Below are 22,449 nucleotides of genomic sequence, written 5' to 3'. Positions count from 1 at the left end.
CTTCAAATTATTTCTCTATTCATACTTGGTTGAAATAAATATTTATTCTGTGTATGGTATAAAAATTATATATAAAAAAAAAAAAACAATCTCTCACACCCAACCCCATATGAATTTTGGAACAATCCTCAGATTCATTCCGATTTCAGATTTGGCAGGTATCAGTTGAAGTGAGATAATCATGATTGCTGTGTATTTTGTAGGCAATCGGAAAATCTCTGTGTTAACAAAGTCTGTATCCGAGGAGACCGAGTCACAGGGAGATGTCGTCAACGAGGTGTCTAAACAACAGATCCTAGTCCAGTATCTCCAGGTCAGATATCGCTGTGTTTGCGTTGGTGGAAACAGTTAAATAGCTGGGAATCACTTATCCAGATTTTAATGACTTAGTACAAATCAGTTGCTTATATTGAATAGCTGTGTTTGGGTTTAATGTTTAATGTGTCTAAAAATCACCATTTGAAGGAAGGGGTGTTTTTATTATTATATAGTTCCAGAGATAGGTACCTTTTTAGTTTGAGCTACTAAAAACATGTTGGATTTATCAACTTGATAATTTAAGCATGAAGTTAGAAGTTAGGTGCAAGTTAATCGTTAAAAAAAAAAAAGCTGTAATAATTGAAATTATTTACATTGTCAAACCGTAAAAATGTCCTGTGAAATATTTACATCAAGTGTGAGGGTATATGATGTGTACAGCTCTCTTTTATTTTGGACTATATGCCTAGAATAATAAACCATTATATATTATTTACACTTTAGCTTAGTTTAAACAAATTTATTTGCAGATGAAATTTTGGATTGGCCAACAGGCAAGTGCCTATATTACAGCTTAGCTGTTCCTCACCCCTCCTAAATGCATACTTTAAAAATGTATTTTCCATAAGATATTTTGATCAATGAGTATGCTTAAAAAATACATTCTGATATTGACCTTTTCCCCTGTCACCATACTTCAATGCTTAGTTTGTGTGCTTTTTAAAATATAAATAATTGTGAAGAGCACCTACATGATTGTAATCTGAAGATATTTAAAATGTACGATTTTGATCTTCTTTAACAGGACTCGCTGACATTTGCCAGACAAGTACAAGAGTCGGTACCCATTGTGTGCCAGCTCCTGTCGTCCAAAAACACCTCCGATGTGTTTGAGGCCATTGAGTTTTTCGTAACGGGGTTTGAGTTTGGCGTGTCAGCAACCATAATCGGAATCCGCAGAATTCTGGCACTGATCTGGTCCCGGGAGGTGACAGTGAAGGAAGCCGTAGTGAACGCCTACAAGAAGCTCTATCTCAATCCCCAGGGTGGAAATCAGAGGTTATGCCAGTTATTATAGTAGTATTCATAATTACCATGGTTACCACCTACAAGAAGCTTTATCTTAATCCCCAGGGTGGAAATCAGAGGTAAAAGTATGCTAGTTTTTACAGTGCTATCCGTAATTTCCATAGTTACCCCCTTTAAGTACCCCTGCATTTTATTATACACTATGAAAACCAGAGGTAAAAATATTTTAGTTATTACAGTGCTATCGATAATTTCTATAGTTATATACAAGACACTGTATTTCATTATCCAAGATGAAAATCTCAGAGGTAATACTTTGGTTATTGCAGTAGTATACTAGCTACCGCCATATTCCATTATTAAAATTCTGATTCTCATATCTCTATCTTTGAGCCATTCTACTGGATCTCAGTTGCACTTCTAAAAAGTTGTGGTCTAACAGATGTGATGTGATATATAATATATATATATATATCACATCACATCTGTTAGACCACAGCTATATATATGTGTATATATATATATATATATATATATATATATATATATATATATATATATATATATATATATATTTATATAGAAGCTATATATATTTAAATTCTAGGACAATTAAACCTAGTGGATTTAAAACATGACTCGTACTCACTGATTGGCAAATTGATGTTGAATCTTGTTTCAGATCAAAAGCTCTTGCCATAGTGAAGAATCTGTCTGCGCTGACACGAGGAGTTACTCTGGGTGAACTGATGTCACTCGAACAGCTGGTAAAATAGTCTTCTTCAATACGGGATGGATGAAAGTATTACCTGATGTATTCTGCTTATAATTTGTATTACTGCATGAAATAACGTATCTAAACTATTGCTAAAACCTTTATGGTACCTATTCACTAATTTATTAACAATGAAATTATATAAATGTATGTGTGGCACTATAATACTTTATTGTGAAAATGGCAGAAAAAATGCTAATAAAAAAACAAACAAAAACTAAACAATGAAATTATCAGCAGTTTATTTTTTTAAGTATGTTGCAAAAGAAAAGAAATTGTGGCCGAAAAGATAAGTGAATTTGATTCATTTGATCGTGTTTTAACTAAAAATATCTTTTGAGGGTGATCTAAGGTTGACTTTCTTTTAGATTCGGGATCAGTTTGTGAAATTGTAGCATGTTGAGTTTGCAAATTTCTGTCAACCTGTTGTTGAGCTTGTGGATTATTATGATATCAGGTTGATCTTATGAACCTGTGTGTATATGTTACACTCCTTAAGGTTTGATGCGAGCAATTGCTCTCTCTCGCGTGTGCTTGCGCAAAACTTTCCACCTGGGATAAAAACTGCTCGCCTCGTCACACGCCGATATCGTTAATATATTTACTAAATATTACTGTGACTTGTTACACTGGGAGCAATTGTTCTACATAATTTCAAGAGAGAAGTTTCTTGCACACCTTTGATTTTCAAACCATAAGCACTGTATGTTTAATTGTTATCACATTGTTTAACTTGTGACTTTGAATGATGTCAGGTTGTTAAGCTTGTGAACGTGTATGTTGTAAAATTGTGAACATGTTCCCTAATAGAGCTTGTGAAATTGTATCTCAACAAAGTTTTGTCAGATTTGTTAAGCTTGCCAGGTGGTTGAGTTTATTAACCTGTACAGTGTATGTTGTCAGATTGCTAGGCTGGTGAACTTGTATGTTATCAGATTGTTGAGCTTTTAAACATGTGTGTTACCAGATTGTTGAGTTGGTGAACTTGTATGTTATCAGATTGTTGAGCTGGTGAATTTGTGTGTTATCAGATTGTTTAGTTGGTGAACTTGTATGTTATCAGATTGTTGAGCTTGTAAACTTGTGTGTTACCAGATTGTTGAGCTGGTGAATTTGTGTTATCAGATTGTTTAGTTGGTGAACTTGTATGTTATCAGATTGTTGAGCTTTTAAACATGTATGTTACCAGATTGTTGAGCTGGTGAATTTGTGTGTTATCAGATTGTTTAGTTGGTGAACTTGTATGTTATCAGATTGTTGAGCTGGTGAATTTGTGTGTTATCAGATTGTTTAGTTGGTGAACTTGTATGTTATCAGATTGTTGAGCTGGTGAATTTGTGTGTTATCAGATTGTTTAGTTGGTGAACTTGTATGTTATCAGATTGTTGAGCTTGTAAACTTGTGTGTTACCAGATTGTTGAGCTGGTGAACTTGTATGTTATCAGATTGTTTAGTTGGTGAACTTGTATGTTATCAGATTGTTGAGCTTTTAAACTTGTGTGTTACCAGATTGTTGAGCTGGTGAATTTGTGTGTTATCAGATTGTTTAGTTGGTGAACTTGTATGTTATCAGATTGTTGAGCTTGTAAATTTGTGTGTTACCAGATTGTTGAGCTGGTGAACTTGTATGTTATCAGATTGTTGAGCTGGTGAACTTGTATGTTATCAGATTGTTTAGTTGGTGAACTTGTATGTTATCAGATTGTTGAGCTTGTAAACTTGTGTGTTACCAGATTGTTGAGCTGGTGAACTTGTATGTTATCAGATTGTTGAGCTGGTGAACTTGTATGTTATCAGATTGTTGAGCTGGTGAACTTGTTTGTTATCAGATTGTTGAGCTGGTGGACTTGTATGTTATCAGATTGTTGAGCTGGTGAACTTGTATGTTATCAGATTGTTGAGCTGGTGAACTTGTATGTTATCAGATTGTTGAGCTGGTAACCTTGTTTGTTATCAGATTGTTGAGCTTGTGAACTTGTATGTTATCAGATTGTTGAGCTGGTGAACTTGTATGTTATTAGATTGTTGAGCTGGTGAACTTGTTTGTTATCAGATAGTTGAGCTGGTGAACTTGTTTGTTATCAGATAGTTGAGCTGGTGAAGAGTGGCGACATCGGGTCAAGTGTCATTCAGATGTTGTGGGAGATGTTTACACTGAAGATCTCAAACACACCGCCGGAGGAAAGCCGAGGAGCTCTGTCTCTCATCGCTATGGTTGCCGGGTATACGTTTTGAACTTTGACTTGTCAACAGACTCCTTTACTTTACAGAGTAGTGGAGAGGAGAGAGCTTTTAATATTTTTTGCAATCTCTGATATATATATATATATATATATTAGTATATGGAAGAGGGGTGGGATCTAGCTCAGTCGATAGAGCACTCTCCTGAGGTGCTTGGGTTCTAGGATTGAACCCCTCGATGAACCAAATCTCTGATTGGGATTTTTCCACATGCCAATAAATAAATACAATACAATACAATGTTTATTGCAACCTTTAAAAATAAAAGGGTACAAAAAAACACAAAAAAAACATTTTACTTTACACCTATCCAAATGCAATAAAATGATGATTTGGTAAAAAAAAAATTAATTAGAAGAGAGAGACAGTTTTTCTTAAATAATGTTATTTTCTCTTGTCTTTGACCTCTAGTGCGGAATCAGACCTAGTGTGCAGCAACATAGATGTTCTGGTGAGCGAGGGTCTGGGTCCTCGTGCAGAGACTGACTACCTACTGGCACAGGAGGCGTGTCTCGCCCTCAACAAGCTGGGGGCGGTGATCAAGGTGAGTACATACATAGTATAACTTTTCACGTGAACCATTGTTTTATTCACGTGTTGATGACGCAACTTTAAACTCAAGTCTCTGAAAATTGTGATAATGTCGTTTTGTTCGCATGTTGTTCACGCAAATCTAATTTTGCATCAACTATTTTTTATTCTCGCAAAATTTGGAGCACCATTTACTTGGATATTTCTGTGTAACCGATAAATTGGGTCACGCAGAGTTTCAATTCTCAGAGGCCGGAAAAATTATGTGATCGCCAGTTCACACAGTTTGTGCATGCTCTTTTTTTCTTCTTTTTTTTATTGATTGAAACATATTTTATTGCTTTTTAAAGAACAAATGGATTAGGCATGAGTTACACAACTTACTAGGCCTTCTCCAAAAAATTTTTTTTTTTTCATACCCTGATGAACCTAAAAGAAGTAACAGAAAATCCTTAAACAGTCTTCCACATGGTTATTTTTTTAAAGCTCGAAATTGACACGGGCAGGCACAAATGCTGCTAAAAATGCACAATATGCTTTCTGGTAATTCGTTTCACAAGCAGCTTTTTCTTTCTATTTTATTTTTGGATGTTAGATACATCCAGGATTCTTCATTTTCAGGAACAGTAATATACATGTAAATCTTAAACTTTTATTCATGTTTGTGTTCTGCCGTGCTGTTGAAAAAGGAATTTTGAGACTAATTTCTAGAACTACTCAGTTTTATAGTTGCTTCCAAATTAAAATTTAAAAAACATAGTTCTTCCCACTCATTGAAATGAATTTCAAGACATTGTTTTGGATAAACATTTCAAATGTAAAAGATCTTTTTTATGACAAAAGGGATGCACCCCTGTCCACTTTGATTCTTTTTCGTGATCATGGCAGCTGTAATTTTGGCATTGTTGTGTGTTTCAGGTTAGAGGAGAAGTTAGCCCGAAACCGTTCAAACTTCCTGAAAGTCACGAGGCATTCTCCAGATTGTCTCACCTCCTCGTTACCGGTAAGTGAAATTCTTAACTTAGTGCATTGTTTCTACTTTTACCTACCTGTCTTAACTTTCTCCATGGGTGTAGTCTCTATTAATTGTTTCTGCACCCACCTGGCATCCTCGTCTTCTACCGCTGATAAAGCTGGTATGACCCAAGGCACTAACGACCACCGGTAGTATGGGGAGTATAGTAGGTGGTTACAAGAGCCTTTTAACAATGCCAGAATTAACTACTGAACACTCTCCGAAAGGGGTCAAACTAAGCCCACATTTAAAGCGGATAGCCACAGGAAACAAGCACCTGTTGTGGATGGAAAGACAAAAACTGGGATGTGGAGGTGGACAGCAAAAGAAGTTGAAAGATAGAAGAATCTGCCAGATAGGGAAGAAATGTGATGGAATTCAAAGGAGAGCAAGGAAACGGGGTAGTGATATAAATAAATAAATAAAAATGTCTTAATATTTAACCTGACAGTGTGTTCATTAGATCAGGCAGAGGTATTTCACTGCTATTGCTGGATCTACCGCTGGCTATTTTTCATACAGTTATAAACCTCTCTTTTCTGTAAATACGTATAGCCTCCTATTTTGAAAGATAATGAGCACCCTTCGTGACCTACTGTTTAACCAGACTTTCTGCTGTCCAAAGATGTTCTCACTGATTCCTATTGGCTAATTTATGTTCTTAAAGCTTATTCAGGCGGGACATAGCTCAGTGGTACAGCGCTCGCCTGATGTGCAATCGATCTAGGATCGATTCTTGTCGGTGGACCCATTGGGCTATTTCTCGTTTCCAGCCAGTGCTCCACAACTGGTGTAACAAAGGCTGTGGTATGTACGATCGTGGTCCGACGCCATATAACTGTCAATAAAATGTGTTGAGCGCGTCGTTAAATAAAACATTTCCTTCCTTCCTTAATGTTTATTCTAGCAGAAGTGTGATTTTGTTGAGTACTCATAGCGATTGAGTAATAGGATCAAAACTCCTCGGCAGACTCACTGTTTGTTTCATAATCCCAACGAGTGCCCCATGGCTGGTATATCAGAGGATTCGGTATGTGCTGTCCTGTATGGGGAAATGCATATAAAAGGTCATTTTTGCTAATGGAAAAAAATGTAGTAGGTTTTCTTTGAAGACTGTTTGCCAGAATTAACATCCAATAGCCAAAAATAGCAGATAGAACTTTGTCAATTCTCCGACACCTGATTAAACACAACGCGGGAGTCTTATACAGAAATGTATTTCCTTCTAAAAACAAGATTGCTATGAAGTTTGGATGTACATTATCATTGGAAGGTTTTTTTGTGTGGTTTTTTTGCAGGTGTGGCAAACATTGAGAACAATTACTGGATTCCTCTGAGTGAACAGGCCGTGAATGTGATCTACCGACTGTCGGAGAACCCTGATGCGGTGTGCGGCACGATAATCAAGAAACTGGCCGATGTCATGTGCAAGTCGTTCACAGAAGAAGGTTCGCAAATAGCTTATTTCATTATAGTAATGGGGAAGGATATTTCGATCTGGCAGGACGTAGCCCAGTGGTAAAGCGCTCGTTTTATGCATGGTCGGTCTGGGACCGATCTCATTAGTGGGCCTCATAGGCCTGTTTCTCACTCCAGCCAGTGCACAATAACTGGTATATCAAAGGCCATGGTATGTGCTATCTTGCTACTAATGTAAGAATGTAGCAGGTTTTCCTCTACGACTATATGTCAAAATTACCAAATGTTTGACATTCAATAGTTGATGATTAATGCATCATTGTGCTCTAGTGGTGTTGAATTTCATTTTAATTTGGCGAAAGAATTTTACATAACGATTGATAGTTTTCTGAAAAATACACACATAATGGTGGATTTCTGCAAATTTGAGATTTCATAAATGTGTTGGTGACATTTTCTGCATACTCGGAGCTAGCCCTGCGTGTTTGCTTTTAGAGTGGTAAAAAGTGGTCTCTTCCTTTTTGTCGTATTCGATGTAACAGCCTGGCACCGGCTTTCTTAGTTACTGACTTCTTTTCTTTTCTATTTTCTGTATTTTTTGTTTTAGAAAGGTGGATATATAACTCCATAGTAGCAACATATTTATTATTTGAACTTATTTTCGTGCTTATATCCAATTAAGGTTCAAGTAGGCTGTCCTGAACACACACCTCAGCTATCTGGGCTGTCTGTCCAGGACAGTGGGTTAGTGAGAGAGAAGACGGTGTAGTGGCCCTTAAGAACTCGCTCTGGGTTGGAGCTGGTGTCAGGCTGCGAGCCCTGTACCTACCAGCCTGTATTCCAATGGCTTAACCATTGCGCCACCAAGGCTGGTAGTAGCAACATATTTAAAGGTGTTGTAGGTCACAGGATCACTGTTGGTGGACTTGGATGGGGCTTTGCGTAAATAATAAAATACATTTTTTTCCTATTCTGCTATAAATTCCTGGTACCAACGTTGCCTTATTTACTTTCTGTACTTATTTTTCAGAAGGCCAGGGTGATGGTAACGCATCTGTTTCTACCACGTCGACATGTATTCTCACTCGCCTGTTGTCTATGGCGGGTCACGTGGCTGTGCGACAACTCATTCATCTGGACGTGGACATATTTGGAGAGCTCAAGAGACGCAGGGCTATGCAGGATGAAAAGAAGAGCAAGCACAAAACTAAACACATCAAAACGAAGAAGCGATGTCACTATGTCAACCACAAAGGTTAATACTGATGCAGCTTTTTTTTAGTCATATGGCAGGATCTAGCTCAGTCGGTAAAAACGCTAGCCTGAGGTGCTTGAGTCGAAAGGATCGAAACCCCTCGGTGGACCTATACACCGACGGGGATCAATTCCAAACCGACTGCCCATCAAGCGAGCGCTTTACCACTGGGCTACGTCCCACCCTCAAATATGACGAGGGCCGATAACAATTTATTTTAACTGGCCCTGTTGGCCACCATGATTTTTAACTTACGTTTTCTGCCTGATCTCACAGCAATTTAAAATGATATGTAAACAAGTTGATGTACCTGCGATGTTTTAGGACATAACAGTGATTGGTAATAAGTAAATGAATGTATGATGTGAGTACAGAGTCACTGATAACTAAATAAGCATTGCGAACTTAGCCAATTGCTAAATATTATACAATGTGGCTGCATCATTTAGCATTTGGCTAATAAAATTTCCTTTGAATCATTTTCAAGGAAATACTCTGCATGTAAATATGTTGATGATTGACATCTGATGTTATGACTGTGGGTTTTTTGACTACATAACTGTGTTTTAGGATATGAGTGAGAGTACAGAGGTAATGATACGTAAATAAATTAATGATTTACACATGATGTTATTACTTTGTTTTAGGACATTAGTGCGAGTGAGTGTACAGAGGTAATGATATATATACAAGTTGATGATTGACATCTGATGTTATGACCATGTTATATTAAAACATAACTGTGTTTTAGGATAATAGTGTGAGTGAGAGTACAGAGGTAATGATATGTAAATAAGTTGATGATTTACACATGATGTTGTAACTGTGTTTCAGGAGTCTGCGGTGAGTGACAGTACAGAGGTGATAGAGGAAGAACTTGGTCTGGCCGGGGCGGCTGCTGAAGACGCGGAGGCAGAGTTCATCCGAAAAGTCTGTGAACAGGAGATCGTTACAGGTATGTCTACTAAAATAGTGGATGTAATTGATTTTATGATATCTCCTCTCTTTTTCTCTTTTTTTTTTTTGGTCAGAATATAATTTTCACAAAATTTACTAAATTTGATCTAAAATGCTGGAAATGATCCTTATATAACTAGGATTATTTTTTTTCTTGCCTTTACGAAGTAAAAAGCCGAGATATAGGTATCTTACACCGGGGATGGCATCAACTTTTGAGTTAAAGTTTAACGGACTATAACTCCTAGGTCAGTGAAACTTGGTTTAAAGTTGCACCTAGTGATGTTCATCACAGTACACTTTAAATGTTTATGATAGATAAGACATTTAATTTGGCAGAATTCTAGTTGAAGATAATTTTCAGGTTTTATTTTTAAGTCGGTGTATCACACTCTGTAAACCATCAGGTGTTTCACATATCAAGTGGCTCTGTTAAAATAACGACAGAAGTTCTTTTGATTATTACTAACCAGCTTGATATTAACTGAGTTCATATCTCTAAGTATATTTTTGTTAATGTTGCTTAGTGGTGGAGTACTCACCTGGGTTTTAATGGGTTTCAGCATTGATTGCCTTTGGTGAACCCATTAGTTGATTATTTTCTCTCTCTCTCTCTCTCTCTCTCCCCCCCCCCCCCCCCCCCCCCCCCCATCCAGTGCCCCATGACGGGTTTTTCAAAAGCTGTGTTATGTGCTGTCCTAATAGAAGTATCTTATAAAAGTCCCTTGCAGCTCTTTGGTAGGAGTGGTCTATGTTGAGGCAGTGGGTTTCCTCTCTCGCTATTAAAACCAAGTGTTAATAACCATATGTTAGACACCAAGTAGCTGTGGTTTAAAAATGTGCTGAGGTGTCGTTAAGCAAATATTCCCTTCCTTTTATTATTATTACATACCTATGTAGATTGTTAGCTACAGTAGTGAAGTTTTTGTTTGTTTCTGCAGGTGACAACCTTTTATCCGTTCTGACACCTGTTCTTGTGTCTGTGTGTAGTAACCAACAGAAGTACCCCGACCCCAGACTACGAACTGCTGCAACACTAGCACTGTCTAAATTCATGTTGGTCAGGTATGTATTCATATCGACCTGTCTTGTTGACATAGAGGGGGAAGGATTTTGCTCAGTCGGAAGAAGTTAGTAGCCCATGAAGTGGCACACATATAATTGTAAATAAAAAATATGCTGAATGTATCGTTACATAAAACATTTAATTTTTTCTTTATAGGCTGCAAAATAAACAAGGTGCCATTAACAAATTATTTCTTTAAAAAAAAAACCCAAAACCCACATAAAATATCCAAGACTGAAGTTATAAAAAGAAAGAAAATTCATCATACCTTTCTGTTTCACAGTATTACTGTTAACTTAATTTTTAAAAACCTATGCTTCATTTAATAAATATCTCATTAACAAATTGTTTTCAGTTCGGAGTTTTGCGAGAGTCACCTGCCCCTGCTGTTCACACTGCTGGAGAAATCTCCGAACCTAGTGATTAGGTCAAATGCGATTATTGCCCTTGGCGATCTCACGTTTAGATTCCCTAATCTCATCGAGCCCTGGACTCCACATCTTTACGGACGGTAAATGTATATTATTACCTATATACGCATAGAGGAGAAAGAAATACATTAATAAAGAGTGAAGTTGTGTTTGTCTTTTGATTAATAAAGGTAAGATAGAGATCTCAAAAACATATTTCTTTTCATACTTTAATCCAGTTTCTCACCAAGAGTTTGCATCCCATTTCCCTGCACCCACCTGACATCCTCGTCCTCTGCCGCTAATAAAACTGGTGTGACCCACGGCACTAACTAACGACCGCCGGTAGTAGGGGTGCATAGTAGGTGGTTACAAGTACCTCTTAACAATGCTAGAAGAAACTACTGAACACTCCCCGAAGTGGTCAGACTAAGCCCACAGCTAAAAGCTGATGGGGAATGGCAGGTGTGTGGAACAGATAGTCACAAGAGACAGACACCTGTCACAGTTGGATAGACAAGGACTGGGATGTGGAGATGGATAGCGAAAGAAGTTGAAAGATAGCATTTGCCAGTTCGGGAAGAAATGAGATGGAATTCAAAGGAGAAAAATGAAAGGGGGCAGTGCGATAAAAAAAGAAAAGAAAAAGAGTTTGCATCCCACCCCAACCCCACAACTTTACTCTAGACACATTGGAATGTTATTGCCATTTGATTGGCCATTATGTCCAGGCCATGCATACATAGGGGACGGGGAATACACCTAGTAAATGGTCGGGTTAACCTTCTGCCCACTGGATTAATGTTTTACAAAAACCACGTTCAGTGTGTGCATAATGTTTTAACATGCTCATATATCACAGGTTTTGAGCATGTCCGCTCCAGGGTTTGGCTTCTGAGAGGCCAGGGGCCCAATCCGGGGCAGATCCCACATTCAGTGGGTACAAATTTATAATTTTTATTCACATATTTTCACTCAAACGTTTTATAAATACGTAAAATGATGTTGATATGTGAAAAAGTAAGTGCTGTTTTCGTAGGGTTTTCTAATTTTTATGACATTCACTGTGTTACTGACCAAATTTTCTTTTTTGAAACTAACTACGATTCATTTCCCAACATTTCATTATTGATAAAACGATCAAATTTATTATCAAATTAGCTACCACAATCAGCTATTGATTCCTCAAATGACCACGATGTTCTGCCATTGATGTCAAGTGAAAATACTCACAGAAAATCTACTTTTTCAACTCGAAATTATTATGAATATGGAGTGTGTCGACTTGCTTAACATCAGGCGAGATATCTAGCCTCCATTATCCAGGTTAAGTAAGCCTGAAAAAAAAAAAAATTCAGTTTTCTTTAAATCATTTTTAATGATGAAATAATTTCTATATCACTGTAGCCTTCGTGACGATTCACCACTGGTGCGAAAGAATACCCTTCAAGTGCTAACCCGCCTCATTCTTAACGACATGGTAAAGGTCAAAGGTCAGATTAGTGAGCTGGCTTCCTGCGTTGTCGACCATGATGACCAGATCTCAAATCTTGCCAAACTCTTCTTCCTCGAACTCTCCAAAAAGGTAGGTAACTGTGTAACACTCATTACAGACCTTTATTAAATAGAGATTATTATACGAGCTTGTGTTGTATTGATTTTACAAAATAAGTGTCGGGTTTTTTGTATTGGCCGAGCAAGAGTGAGTGTAATGCATAAATCCTGACACGAGTTTTGTAAAATCAGTACAACACACACGCAAGTGTAATAATTTCTTTATTATCCATATTATTATTGTTGTTTTGTTTATGAATAACAAGGACAGTCTCAAAATGTTTCAACCACAACTAGAAGGAGATGACGAAATGACGTCATATTTCACATGCAAAGTCTGAGCTAGGACGGGAAAAATTACATCATTACACTTATTATTACACGTGTGCTTTGTTTGATTATTATTAACTCGGTTGTGTTGAACCATGTGGATAATAAGGTATGGTATTGGGGTTTCAGTGTTTTTAATATCATTTAAGCTTTAATTTTCAAATGGGTAACATGTAATAGTCACAGCTGCCACTGTTTACTGATGATGTCTAGTTTACTAAAAATATTTGGGTAGGATTTAGCTTAGTAGATAGAGCACTCGCCTGAGGTGCTTGGGTAGATGGATTGAAGCAGCTTGGCAGATCCATTGGGTATTTTCCTGTTCTAACCACTATCCATAAGGACTGATATATCAAAAATCTGTGTACTGGTGTGCTGTCCTGGCTAGGAAAATATAAGAGAGAAGTTTTCTTCTTCTTGTCTTGATTTTTTAGACCGCCTACAGTTTACTTGAGAGGGTCAGATGTAGCTTTTTTATGAATGCTGAACTGAGATGTCTTGCGATTTAGAGTTGATGTTTTTTTCCTGTGCCGTTTAGTGCCTCATGGCTGGCACATCAAAGGCTGCGGTTTGCACTGTCCTGTCTGGGAAAGTAGACATGTAAGAACATATATGGTGGCAGTGAATTTTCTCTCGACCAAGTGTCAAAATAACCATATGTTAAAGTTAAATATCAAATATCCATACTTTTAAAATGGGCTGAAGTATCATTTTAAAAAAATAAAAAATTGGGTTTTTTTTAAGTTTCCTTTTATTATACTTGCTATTTGTGTACTGGAGTGTGGTCAACTAAACATTTCTTTTTTTAATCATATCCTACATTAATGACTGATGCATTGTGGTTGTGATATTGTCATATTTTTCCACAGGGAAATGCATTGTACAACGTGATGCCCGACATCATCAGCCGACTGTCTGACCCGGATGTTGGTGTCGATGAAGAGAGTTTTCAAACAATAATGGGGTAAGTAGATTGTTTGTTCTGACATAATGATAGTATGCAGATTACACTGTTCGTCTGGCAAAATTTAACATTTTTCTTTTTTCAATCACATGATTTTGAAATGTGTAAATAGTTGACCGATGTCCAGACGACATTTCGGAGTGTTTTTGGATTATATTTAGTGTTGCTGATATAGCTAAAAATATTTTACGTTGTCTAATAATCAGTGTCAATGCCTCGAACAGTGTTCACCAGGTAAGACAAGTGATTTATCACCTTGCAATAACATTTTTAATCAATTTTATTTGAAACTGCATGTGATTGCTCGCCTAGCAAAATTTCAAGAGTCACAGGTCTCCCAGACCTATATTTCCTTTTTTTTTTATAGGATCCTATAAAACTCATATATTGAGATTTATTTCCTGTATTTGACTCAATTGCTTTGCCAAAATTCCGATGAATAAAATATGTTACTAAGTATATATACGTAGTGAAAGGCAGCCAGCCTGTTAGAAATTCAGAAGACGCTTTGAATGTGGGAGATCTGTATCAAGTGCCAATCAAGATCCTGCTCACCTGATGAGGTGAGGAAGATGTATTACTGATACAAGATGCCCCAACTTTCAAAGTATCCACTGCTGGCAAGTCTTGTTATATATTTGTTACGGTAGTAGATGGTATCTTGTGTACATACACAAGGTAAGAACATACCATTAGTAATGTAAATGTCTTTAGAAATCCGTGTAAAATGCATATAATCATGATAATCGGTCCAAATTTTCCTATAACACTCCTATATTTTGGTATGCAAATTCCTATATTTTGATATGTACAAGTGGCTTGGGAGGCCTGTCTTCAGCTCGTCTAGATTTTGTGCATGTTGAAGATTGCTTTAAAATAATGAGTCGTGACACACAGAGTGGGTTTTTTTTCCAGCTTCCTGTTTTCCTTCATCCAGAAAGACAAGCAGTGTGAAAGCCTCGTGGAGAAACTTTGTCACAGATTCCGGGCAACTAGGTACGTAGCAGTGCTCAAAATTCATTTTGTTGAGTGCAAAGCAGTGTCCGTGATTATAACCCTTTTTGAGTCCTGACTCAGTCTCTAATGACATCATACACATACAATTTGAATGGCGTTGTCATGACATTAGTGTCTCAGACTCTATTAGAGTCTCGAGTCTAGACGCTAAAAGGTTTATAGTATAAGCACCAGGCCAGGTCTAGTTCTGCCACTCGCCATAATCGCCGAATTCAAATTTTAAAAACAGTTGGCAAATATTATTTCAATTTGAAGAAATAATTTTGTTGCACAATAACTGGGTTTCTGTAAGTTTTGAATGGTAATAGATAATTTAGAAGAAAAAATTCGGCTCACTCAGAAAATACTGGAAAAAGTATTTTTTAAAAATACCTTTTTTGTGAGTTGGTTTGGAAAAAGTATGGAAATTTGTCTTTAGGACTTATGTAGAAAATTTTGATTGCGTGAAACTGGCGGCATCTAACGATGTTTTCCGATCTCAGCACTAATGTACATTTGGGAAATCGAGACTAACAACTGCCGAAGATTTGAAGTACGCACTTGTGCAATGCATATGACAAAAAGATTGTCCATTTTGAGCAACGTGAGTCTTGAAAAAATAAAGTTTGTCTTGAAAAAAAGTCAGAAAAAAGGTCTGGAATTTTTTTGTTTCCAATGTGTATGAACCCTGTAGAAATTGAAGAGCAGTTCTAAAAATTACTTTCAACATTAGACTCTTAGTTTATCAAACAATGTAACTTTTTAACACTAATGTAGAAGACTCAAGACAAAACACAAATAAAAGGCTGTAATTTACGTAATCGCTCCTTAAAATGAGGAATTCTGGATACTGTAAACTGAGTAAAAAAAATGTGCGTATACATTTTGCATCTAATGGACACATATCCTCAAAAACAAATTTAAATGTCTTTTCCAACTCAACTTATTTATAGCGTTTGCAGTTAATATACACATCACAGAGCAATTAGTTTAAGGTTAACTTATATGTCTCAGAACAATCAATATTAATTGTGTTTACTTCAGTGGATGGTACTGCTGTGGTGATTGGGTCATCACTTAGGAGCAGCCTGTGATGGGTCTTTAAATTGATAATGTGTATGTTACTGCCATGTTATATCATAAATAACGTGATATTCTAACCAATGGATGCATGTAAGAACTCTTTTTATTATTTTATTTTTATTGTTATTAGTAGTTATGGTATTTTATTTTATTTTTATTTTTAGTAGTAATAGTAATGCTTTATTTTTCTAATTTTGTTTCTAGAATCGAGAGGCAGTGGAGAGATCTGTCCTATTGTTTGTCCATGTTGTCATACAATGAGAAGAGTTTACGCAAACTTCAGGAGAACTTTGCCTGTTTCTCGGACAAACTGCACGACAACAGGGTATACAGCTGCTTCACCAGTATTGTGAAGAAGTCCTGTAGTTTCACCAAGCCAGAAACAAAGGTAGCTTTTCAGATGAAAAAGTGGGCTAGAATGTTTTTATCCCTATGCTAATTCAGAGATGACTCCATTGATGTGTTTTCCTATTTGCTAACATACCAGAGTTTTTATTGTCCCAAAGTGAGTTTGAATGATAATACATCAGAGCGGCCAATAAAGGAGGAATGTCTGAAAGTAAAATTATATTATGTCAACAATTTGGAAAGAACTTTATTTTATTTTTAAATGTATTGGGGTAACATTTTTAAAAAAGATAATTATAAATTATCTGATTTTCGTAATTAAGAATAAACATTGCCAGCTGGTGATTATGAACTAACATGACCAAGAAATCTTAATGACAACAATATTACTGGAACTGACTGAGACCAAGTGGTTAATGATGTCTCATTGGATTTTTATACACATAAAACTTGATTGAAGATAATGTTCCGATTTCAGAATTATTCAACATATAACTCATTCTGTAGGCAGCATATGCACTAGTAAAGTTGTCCTCACAAAATTATTCTAATGCTATTTTTTTTATAACTTTTTACTAAATATAAACATGTTTATTGCTCCAGCAATTAAGGGTTGTCTGTTATTTCTTTTACGTTCATCTGGGTGTAAACAAAAAAATTTATCTGCAAACTGTGTAAATCGGCGTTCTCACATAAGTTTGCAGATTGTTTTTCATTTTTTTCATACCCAGATGAACGTAAAAGAAATAACAGACAATACTTATAATTAAATTTGAATTATACTTGTTAATAATATCACTAAAAGTTCATACTTAATTTGGAATTATTTTTGGTCAATAAACAATAACGTTCAATAACACAACTTGCCCAAATAAAATGATGTCATCAGATATGACGTAAATTTTTTTTCATTCTTCGAGAATTGAACAAACTCCCTTTGCTTCGTCTGGACCAATGGGATGACATTATATTGTAATGGAAATTTAATTATACACTTAAAACAGAGGAATATATGTTTAAATATTTGTTGCCTGTTATGTTTACATTCCACTTGTAAAATTTATTCTTAGTCTAAGATAGCTGATAAGTCATTTTTGATTCTCTGTATATTTATCTTCACACTATGATACATGGTAAATTGTTTACGATTCTCTGTATATTTATCTTCACACTATGATACATGGTAAATTGTTTACGATTCTCTATATTTATCTTCACACTATGATACATGGTAAATTGTTTACGATTCTCTATATATTTATCTTCACACTATGGTACATGGTAAATTGTTTACGATTCTCTGTATATTTATCTTCAGACTATGATACATGGTAAATTGTTTACGATTCTCTATATATTTATGTTCAGACTATGATACATGGTAAATTGTTTACGATTATCTATATATTTATGTTCAGACTAAGATACATGGTAAATTGTTTATGATTATCTATATATTTATCTTCACACTATGATACATGGTAAATGATTTATGATTCTCTATATATTGTGTATTTTTAGACACTTCTAGATGAACTTGAAGAACGTCTTACTCAGTGTCACACTAAGGGGGCTGAGGAAGATGAAATTGCTCAAAAAGCCAGCAAGGCATCGGACGCCGCTTCCCATCGGAATAAAGCTCCCAGAACACCAGCCAGAACACCAGGTGAGTCGTAGAGACTTGTCATTTGGTTTTGTGTTCAGTACTCAATGTGCTCCAACCAGCATTAATTTTTTAACATTTAGAATACATTTTTTTATCTAAATTTTAATAATGGTTGCTGTAAAATACTCTCTGCACACCATATTTATGATAACTATTTACACTTTATTGATAATTTTTCATATCCTTGTATTTGCAATCCAATAGCTGATGGACGGTTTTAGGTGGTGATGGGGGGTGGGGGTGGGGGGGGGTGTAAGGGTCTGTTTGTTTGCTGAGTATCATTAAACATTCATTGATTAATTTTACTCAACCTAACATCAAATTGTGATGCACTTTGTCTTTATTTTTCACCAGTCTTAAGTTTAGTTGACGCAAGGGTTACGTGGAATTGCAGAATGCCATGAAACCGTTTGCACTTAACAATATGTTTGTGCCATGTGCTGTAATACTGACATTCATAAACATTCACAGAAAAAGACTTCAAAGCATAAGAAACTTCTGACCTATTAAAAAAAACTGCTAAGGTTTTACCGTTTTTGCATTGGTAGAGTTCTTAGCATAGACAAACATAGTAATGAAAGTCAATGAATCAGTTATGTAATATGTAATTTCATCGACTGAAAAGTCAAGTGTGTCTATCTTGGTCAGATCAGGTATCTGGAATATTTCAAAGATTTGATGGGTTGGTGGGAGGTAGTTTAGTAAGTAAATGAGTAAGAGGATTATCCTGCATCATGTTTTGACACACATAAAGACATTTAATAATAATAATAATATAAAATAAAATGCAATGGGCAAGTGTCAGTAAATTTAACAATGTCATACATGTAGCTGTGTTGTTTATGCAGAACTTCTGTTTCAGGGCGTAGAAAAGCGAACAAGGAAAACCTTCCGTGTAATGAGGAGAGCCCGGGACCAGGGCGGAGAACACGGAAGAAGAAAACTAAACCCAAGATATCGTTCAGCTCTGACGAAGAGGAGGAGGTGCCAGTCTTTGATGTTGATGAAGGTGAGAAATCAATATTGGTTTTATAAAAAATAAAATGAAATAAAGTGTTTGTCTAATTATGGGCATGCACTGAGAAGGCAAAATAACTAAAAAATCTTTAATTGGCTTAAAAGTTTTGTTTTTGTTTAATGACACCACTAGAGCACATTGATTTATTAACCATCAGCTATTGGATGTCAATCATTTGGTAATTTTGACATATAGTCTGAGAGAGGAAACCTGCTACATTTTTCTGTTAGTAGCAATGGATCATTTATGTGCATCATCCCATAGACAGGATACCACATACCACAGCCTTTGATATGGTGCACTGGATGGAATGAGAAATGGGCCAGCCGACTGGGATCGATCCCAAACTAACTGCACATGAAGCAAGCGCTTTACCACTGGGCTATGTCCTTCCCTTGGCTTAATAGTTGCTTTGAATTTTTTTTTTGGCAAGAGCAATTTAAAAAACAATTTATAATAATTAAATCTGTAAACCCCCAAAAACCAATTTGGGCCTAAAATTGTTTGTTGCACATCTTAAATATTATATCTTCCAGAAATTAATTAAGTAACATTTGGTGATTTCTCTTTGTTCAAAATATGAATTTTTTTCCTGAAATTAAAAAAAAAAAAAAAATGTTCTGCTTGAACTGTTTCGTGTTTCAGGTACAGAAATGAACGAGAATGAGAAGAGCGACGATGAACTGTTTTTACCTCTCTCGCCAGTCTCGCGCTCCGGTAAGAAGACTCGAGATGGAAAAGTGCAACTGGGCCGCAGGCACGGACTTTCCTCAGTCCAGTAATTCCACGGACTTTCCTCAGTCCAGTAATTCCACAGACTTTCCTCGGTCCAGTAATTCCACGGACTTTCCTGAGTCCAGTAATTCCACGGACTAGCTCATCTTTCCACACATCGGACAAGATTATCCATTTGAATGTTCCATCATCAATCATCTTTACAACAATAACCCTTAAAACAGGCTCTTGCTTTCAACTTTGAAACTTATTAGATATAACATCCCACGTATGTCAGTCCTTCACTTCTGAGCTGCTTTAACCCAACCCGGCTCCAGTGTTTGAATATCATTATACCGATTCAGTGACTGTGCTATTCAAAACATTTTTGTCAATATATGCAAGTTTCACTCAGGATTGTTCGTATGGAACACAAATCATTCACCTGGAGCTTATGAGGAGAGTGATTTATCACTATATCACTGTTTATAATTAGTTCTTATACAGTGAATCTCCTCTAAACCGGACACCCTCGGGACCAGGTAAAATGTCCAGTTTTAAGAGGTATCCGGTTTAGAGAGGTTCTCTTCTGTACAGATATTTAAAAGGGGGCCCGGAAAAAACGTCCGGTTTTGAGGGAATTTTGGTTTACAGAGGGTCCAGTTTTGAGAGGTTTCACTGTGTGTATATATATATATATATATATATATATATATATATATATATATATATTTAGAACAGTAAACATTTACTGTGACACTAGACACAGGTATTATAGCAATATGGGATCCAATTTAGGTGGCCTCTGGATGATTTAAACAGGTAACCGTTGATTACAGGTGGCCGCTAGGACAGGTTTGACTACAAATTTGATCAGGACTTTGGCCTGGAGATTTAGCTTGGTGGACTAGTGAAAATCACAAACCCACAACATAAGTGGTTTAGCTTTGTGGGTTAGTGAAAGTCACAAACCGTCTAACCCTGTGGCTAGTGGCTTTTTAAAACTCCGTATTTCACTAGCCACAAATAACTAACCATTGTCCTCAGTCCTGGACAGCTCATATATTTGAGGTGTCTGCCCGACTGAAACGTAAATGGTCACATTCTTAAAACCTTTTTTTTTTAAATATGTTTCAGATTTTTGTTTCCAGGATTGTTTCAACAAACTTGGGGCTAGACATATCAGGTCTGTATCTTAAGACCCGTAAATGAAGTTTAAAACCCAGGGTTGGAAATTTTTTACATTTTAACAGTTAACCAAGGCCTACCTGGTATCTAAAATGTAGTCTAGCAACATTTTATGGAAGTCTGAAATCTAGATACGCATATTTATATATAGTACTTTTTTTAAAAATTAAATATCTTGTAGCCAGCCAGGCTAAAATGGGTAGCCCCAGATGTCCGGGCATGGGACCGTGAAAGAGACAGATATCACTCCACCCTCTAAAACTGTATTAGACCTATTAGTAGATTATCAAGCCATTTTCTCGTACGTAATGAAGAAACCAGCATTCAGACATTCATCACATATTATTTATGTAGCATCTGTTAATAGATGAATTAATAATGAATTAAAGATTAATAGATTTTCATCATCATGTTTGTTGTTTTTTCTGTCCACCTTTAATACTTGACAAATAAGTACTTATAAATGAAAAATGGTTGTTGGTAGGTTTTTTGTCTTACTCTATATAAATGATAAAAAAAATCTGGCTTGTGCCCCTCCCCTTCACCACTCCATTCCAGATGCAGTTTCTATGGGGCAGGGCCCATATTTTTGAAGCTTATCTTAATAGCACTACAAAATCATAAAACAATTGTAGGCTATGGCATCAGTATAGCATGTACTGAAGTGATGTCAACAATCTGGCTATTTAGTGTTTAATAAGGAAGGAAATGTTTTATTTAACGACGCACTCAACACATTTTATTTACGGTTATATGGTGTCAGACGTGGTTACGGACCACACAGATATTGAGAGAGGAAACCCGCTGTCGCCACTTCATGAGTTACTCTTTCCGATTAGCAGCAAGGGATCTTTTACACTCACCATCCCACAGACAGGATAGTACATACCACGGCCTTTGTTACACCAGCTGGAACGAGAAATAGCCCAATGGGTCAACCGACGGGGATCGATCCTAGACCGACCACACATCAAGCGAACACTTTACCACTGGGCTATATCCCACCCCTTGCTGCAAGGAATTTCTTATACAAACTATCACTCAAACAGGACAGTACACACCATAGCCTTTGTTATAGTGGGCCCATATTTTTTGAAGCCATCTTAACGAGTGTTGCAGTGATGTCATAGCTTACGGCAGTTTTTCAATATTAAAGCACTAAGATTGCTTTGAAAATCTGTAGCCTGGTATTGGAATAATATAGGAATTGATGTGTTTCACAATTTATATCCATAATGTTTGTAAAATTGATGTACCAAAGTCCTAAACATTTTTTTAAATGTTTTCCTTGAACTGGATCCTGCCTTTAAAAAAAGGGCTGTATGATTACAAAAATCTCATTTGGTGTTCTCTCCAACAGATGTGAAAGAAAATATAGAACAGTTGCTTTAATAAAATGGTGTTTAAAATTAATATACTGATAAAAAGAAATTAAGGGACTATAAAAATAGTTTCTGCAGCCAAAACCCTTGATCCATACCATCAGCAGTTGGTTGTGTTACTGGCAGTTAATTTGACACTACTGATGTTCAATCCCATATTACAATTTTGTATGAAATACAAGGAAGGAAATATTATTTTAATGACCCACTCAACACATTTTATTTATGTTTATATGGTTAAGGACCACAC

At 36.3% G+C, this 22,449-nt stretch overlaps 1 protein-coding gene across 1 annotated transcript in view; it reads left to right on the top strand.

The window, feature by feature from the left end:
- The window catches only part of LOC121390118 (condensin complex subunit 1-like), a 45,997-nt gene extending 25,729 nt beyond the window's left edge, over positions 1-20,268 (top strand). Inside the window, exons 17-34 of the mRNA XM_041521852.1 lie at positions 204-313; positions 1,064-1,317; positions 1,970-2,054; positions 4,148-4,284; positions 4,715-4,847; positions 5,753-5,837; positions 7,148-7,297; positions 8,299-8,510; positions 9,358-9,478; positions 10,422-10,545; positions 10,902-11,057; positions 12,364-12,541; positions 13,710-13,804; positions 14,720-14,800; positions 16,088-16,271; positions 17,753-17,897; positions 18,760-18,906; positions 19,561-20,268. Coding sequence (XP_041377786.1) covers positions 204-313; positions 1,064-1,317; positions 1,970-2,054; positions 4,148-4,284; positions 4,715-4,847; positions 5,753-5,837; positions 7,148-7,297; positions 8,299-8,510; positions 9,358-9,478; positions 10,422-10,545; positions 10,902-11,057; positions 12,364-12,541; positions 13,710-13,804; positions 14,720-14,800; positions 16,088-16,271; positions 17,753-17,897; positions 18,760-18,906; positions 19,561-19,697 — 2,534 coding nt within the window. The 3' untranslated portion in view covers positions 19,698-20,268. The remainder of the gene's footprint in view (positions 1-203; positions 314-1,063; positions 1,318-1,969; positions 2,055-4,147; positions 4,285-4,714; positions 4,848-5,752; positions 5,838-7,147; positions 7,298-8,298; positions 8,511-9,357; positions 9,479-10,421; positions 10,546-10,901; positions 11,058-12,363; positions 12,542-13,709; positions 13,805-14,719; positions 14,801-16,087; positions 16,272-17,752; positions 17,898-18,759; positions 18,907-19,560) is intronic.
- The last annotated feature ends 2,181 nt before the right edge of the window (positions 20,269-22,449 follow it).

The sequence above is a fragment of the Gigantopelta aegis genome, chromosome 15 (assembly GCF_016097555.1).
Source record: "Gigantopelta aegis isolate Gae_Host chromosome 15, Gae_host_genome, whole genome shotgun sequence".
In the NCBI taxonomy this organism is placed as follows: Eukaryota; Metazoa; Mollusca; class Gastropoda; order Neomphalida; family Peltospiridae; genus Gigantopelta; species Gigantopelta aegis.
Note: the sequence above shows the minus strand (reverse complement) of the source record. Positions and strands in the feature narration are given on the sequence as shown.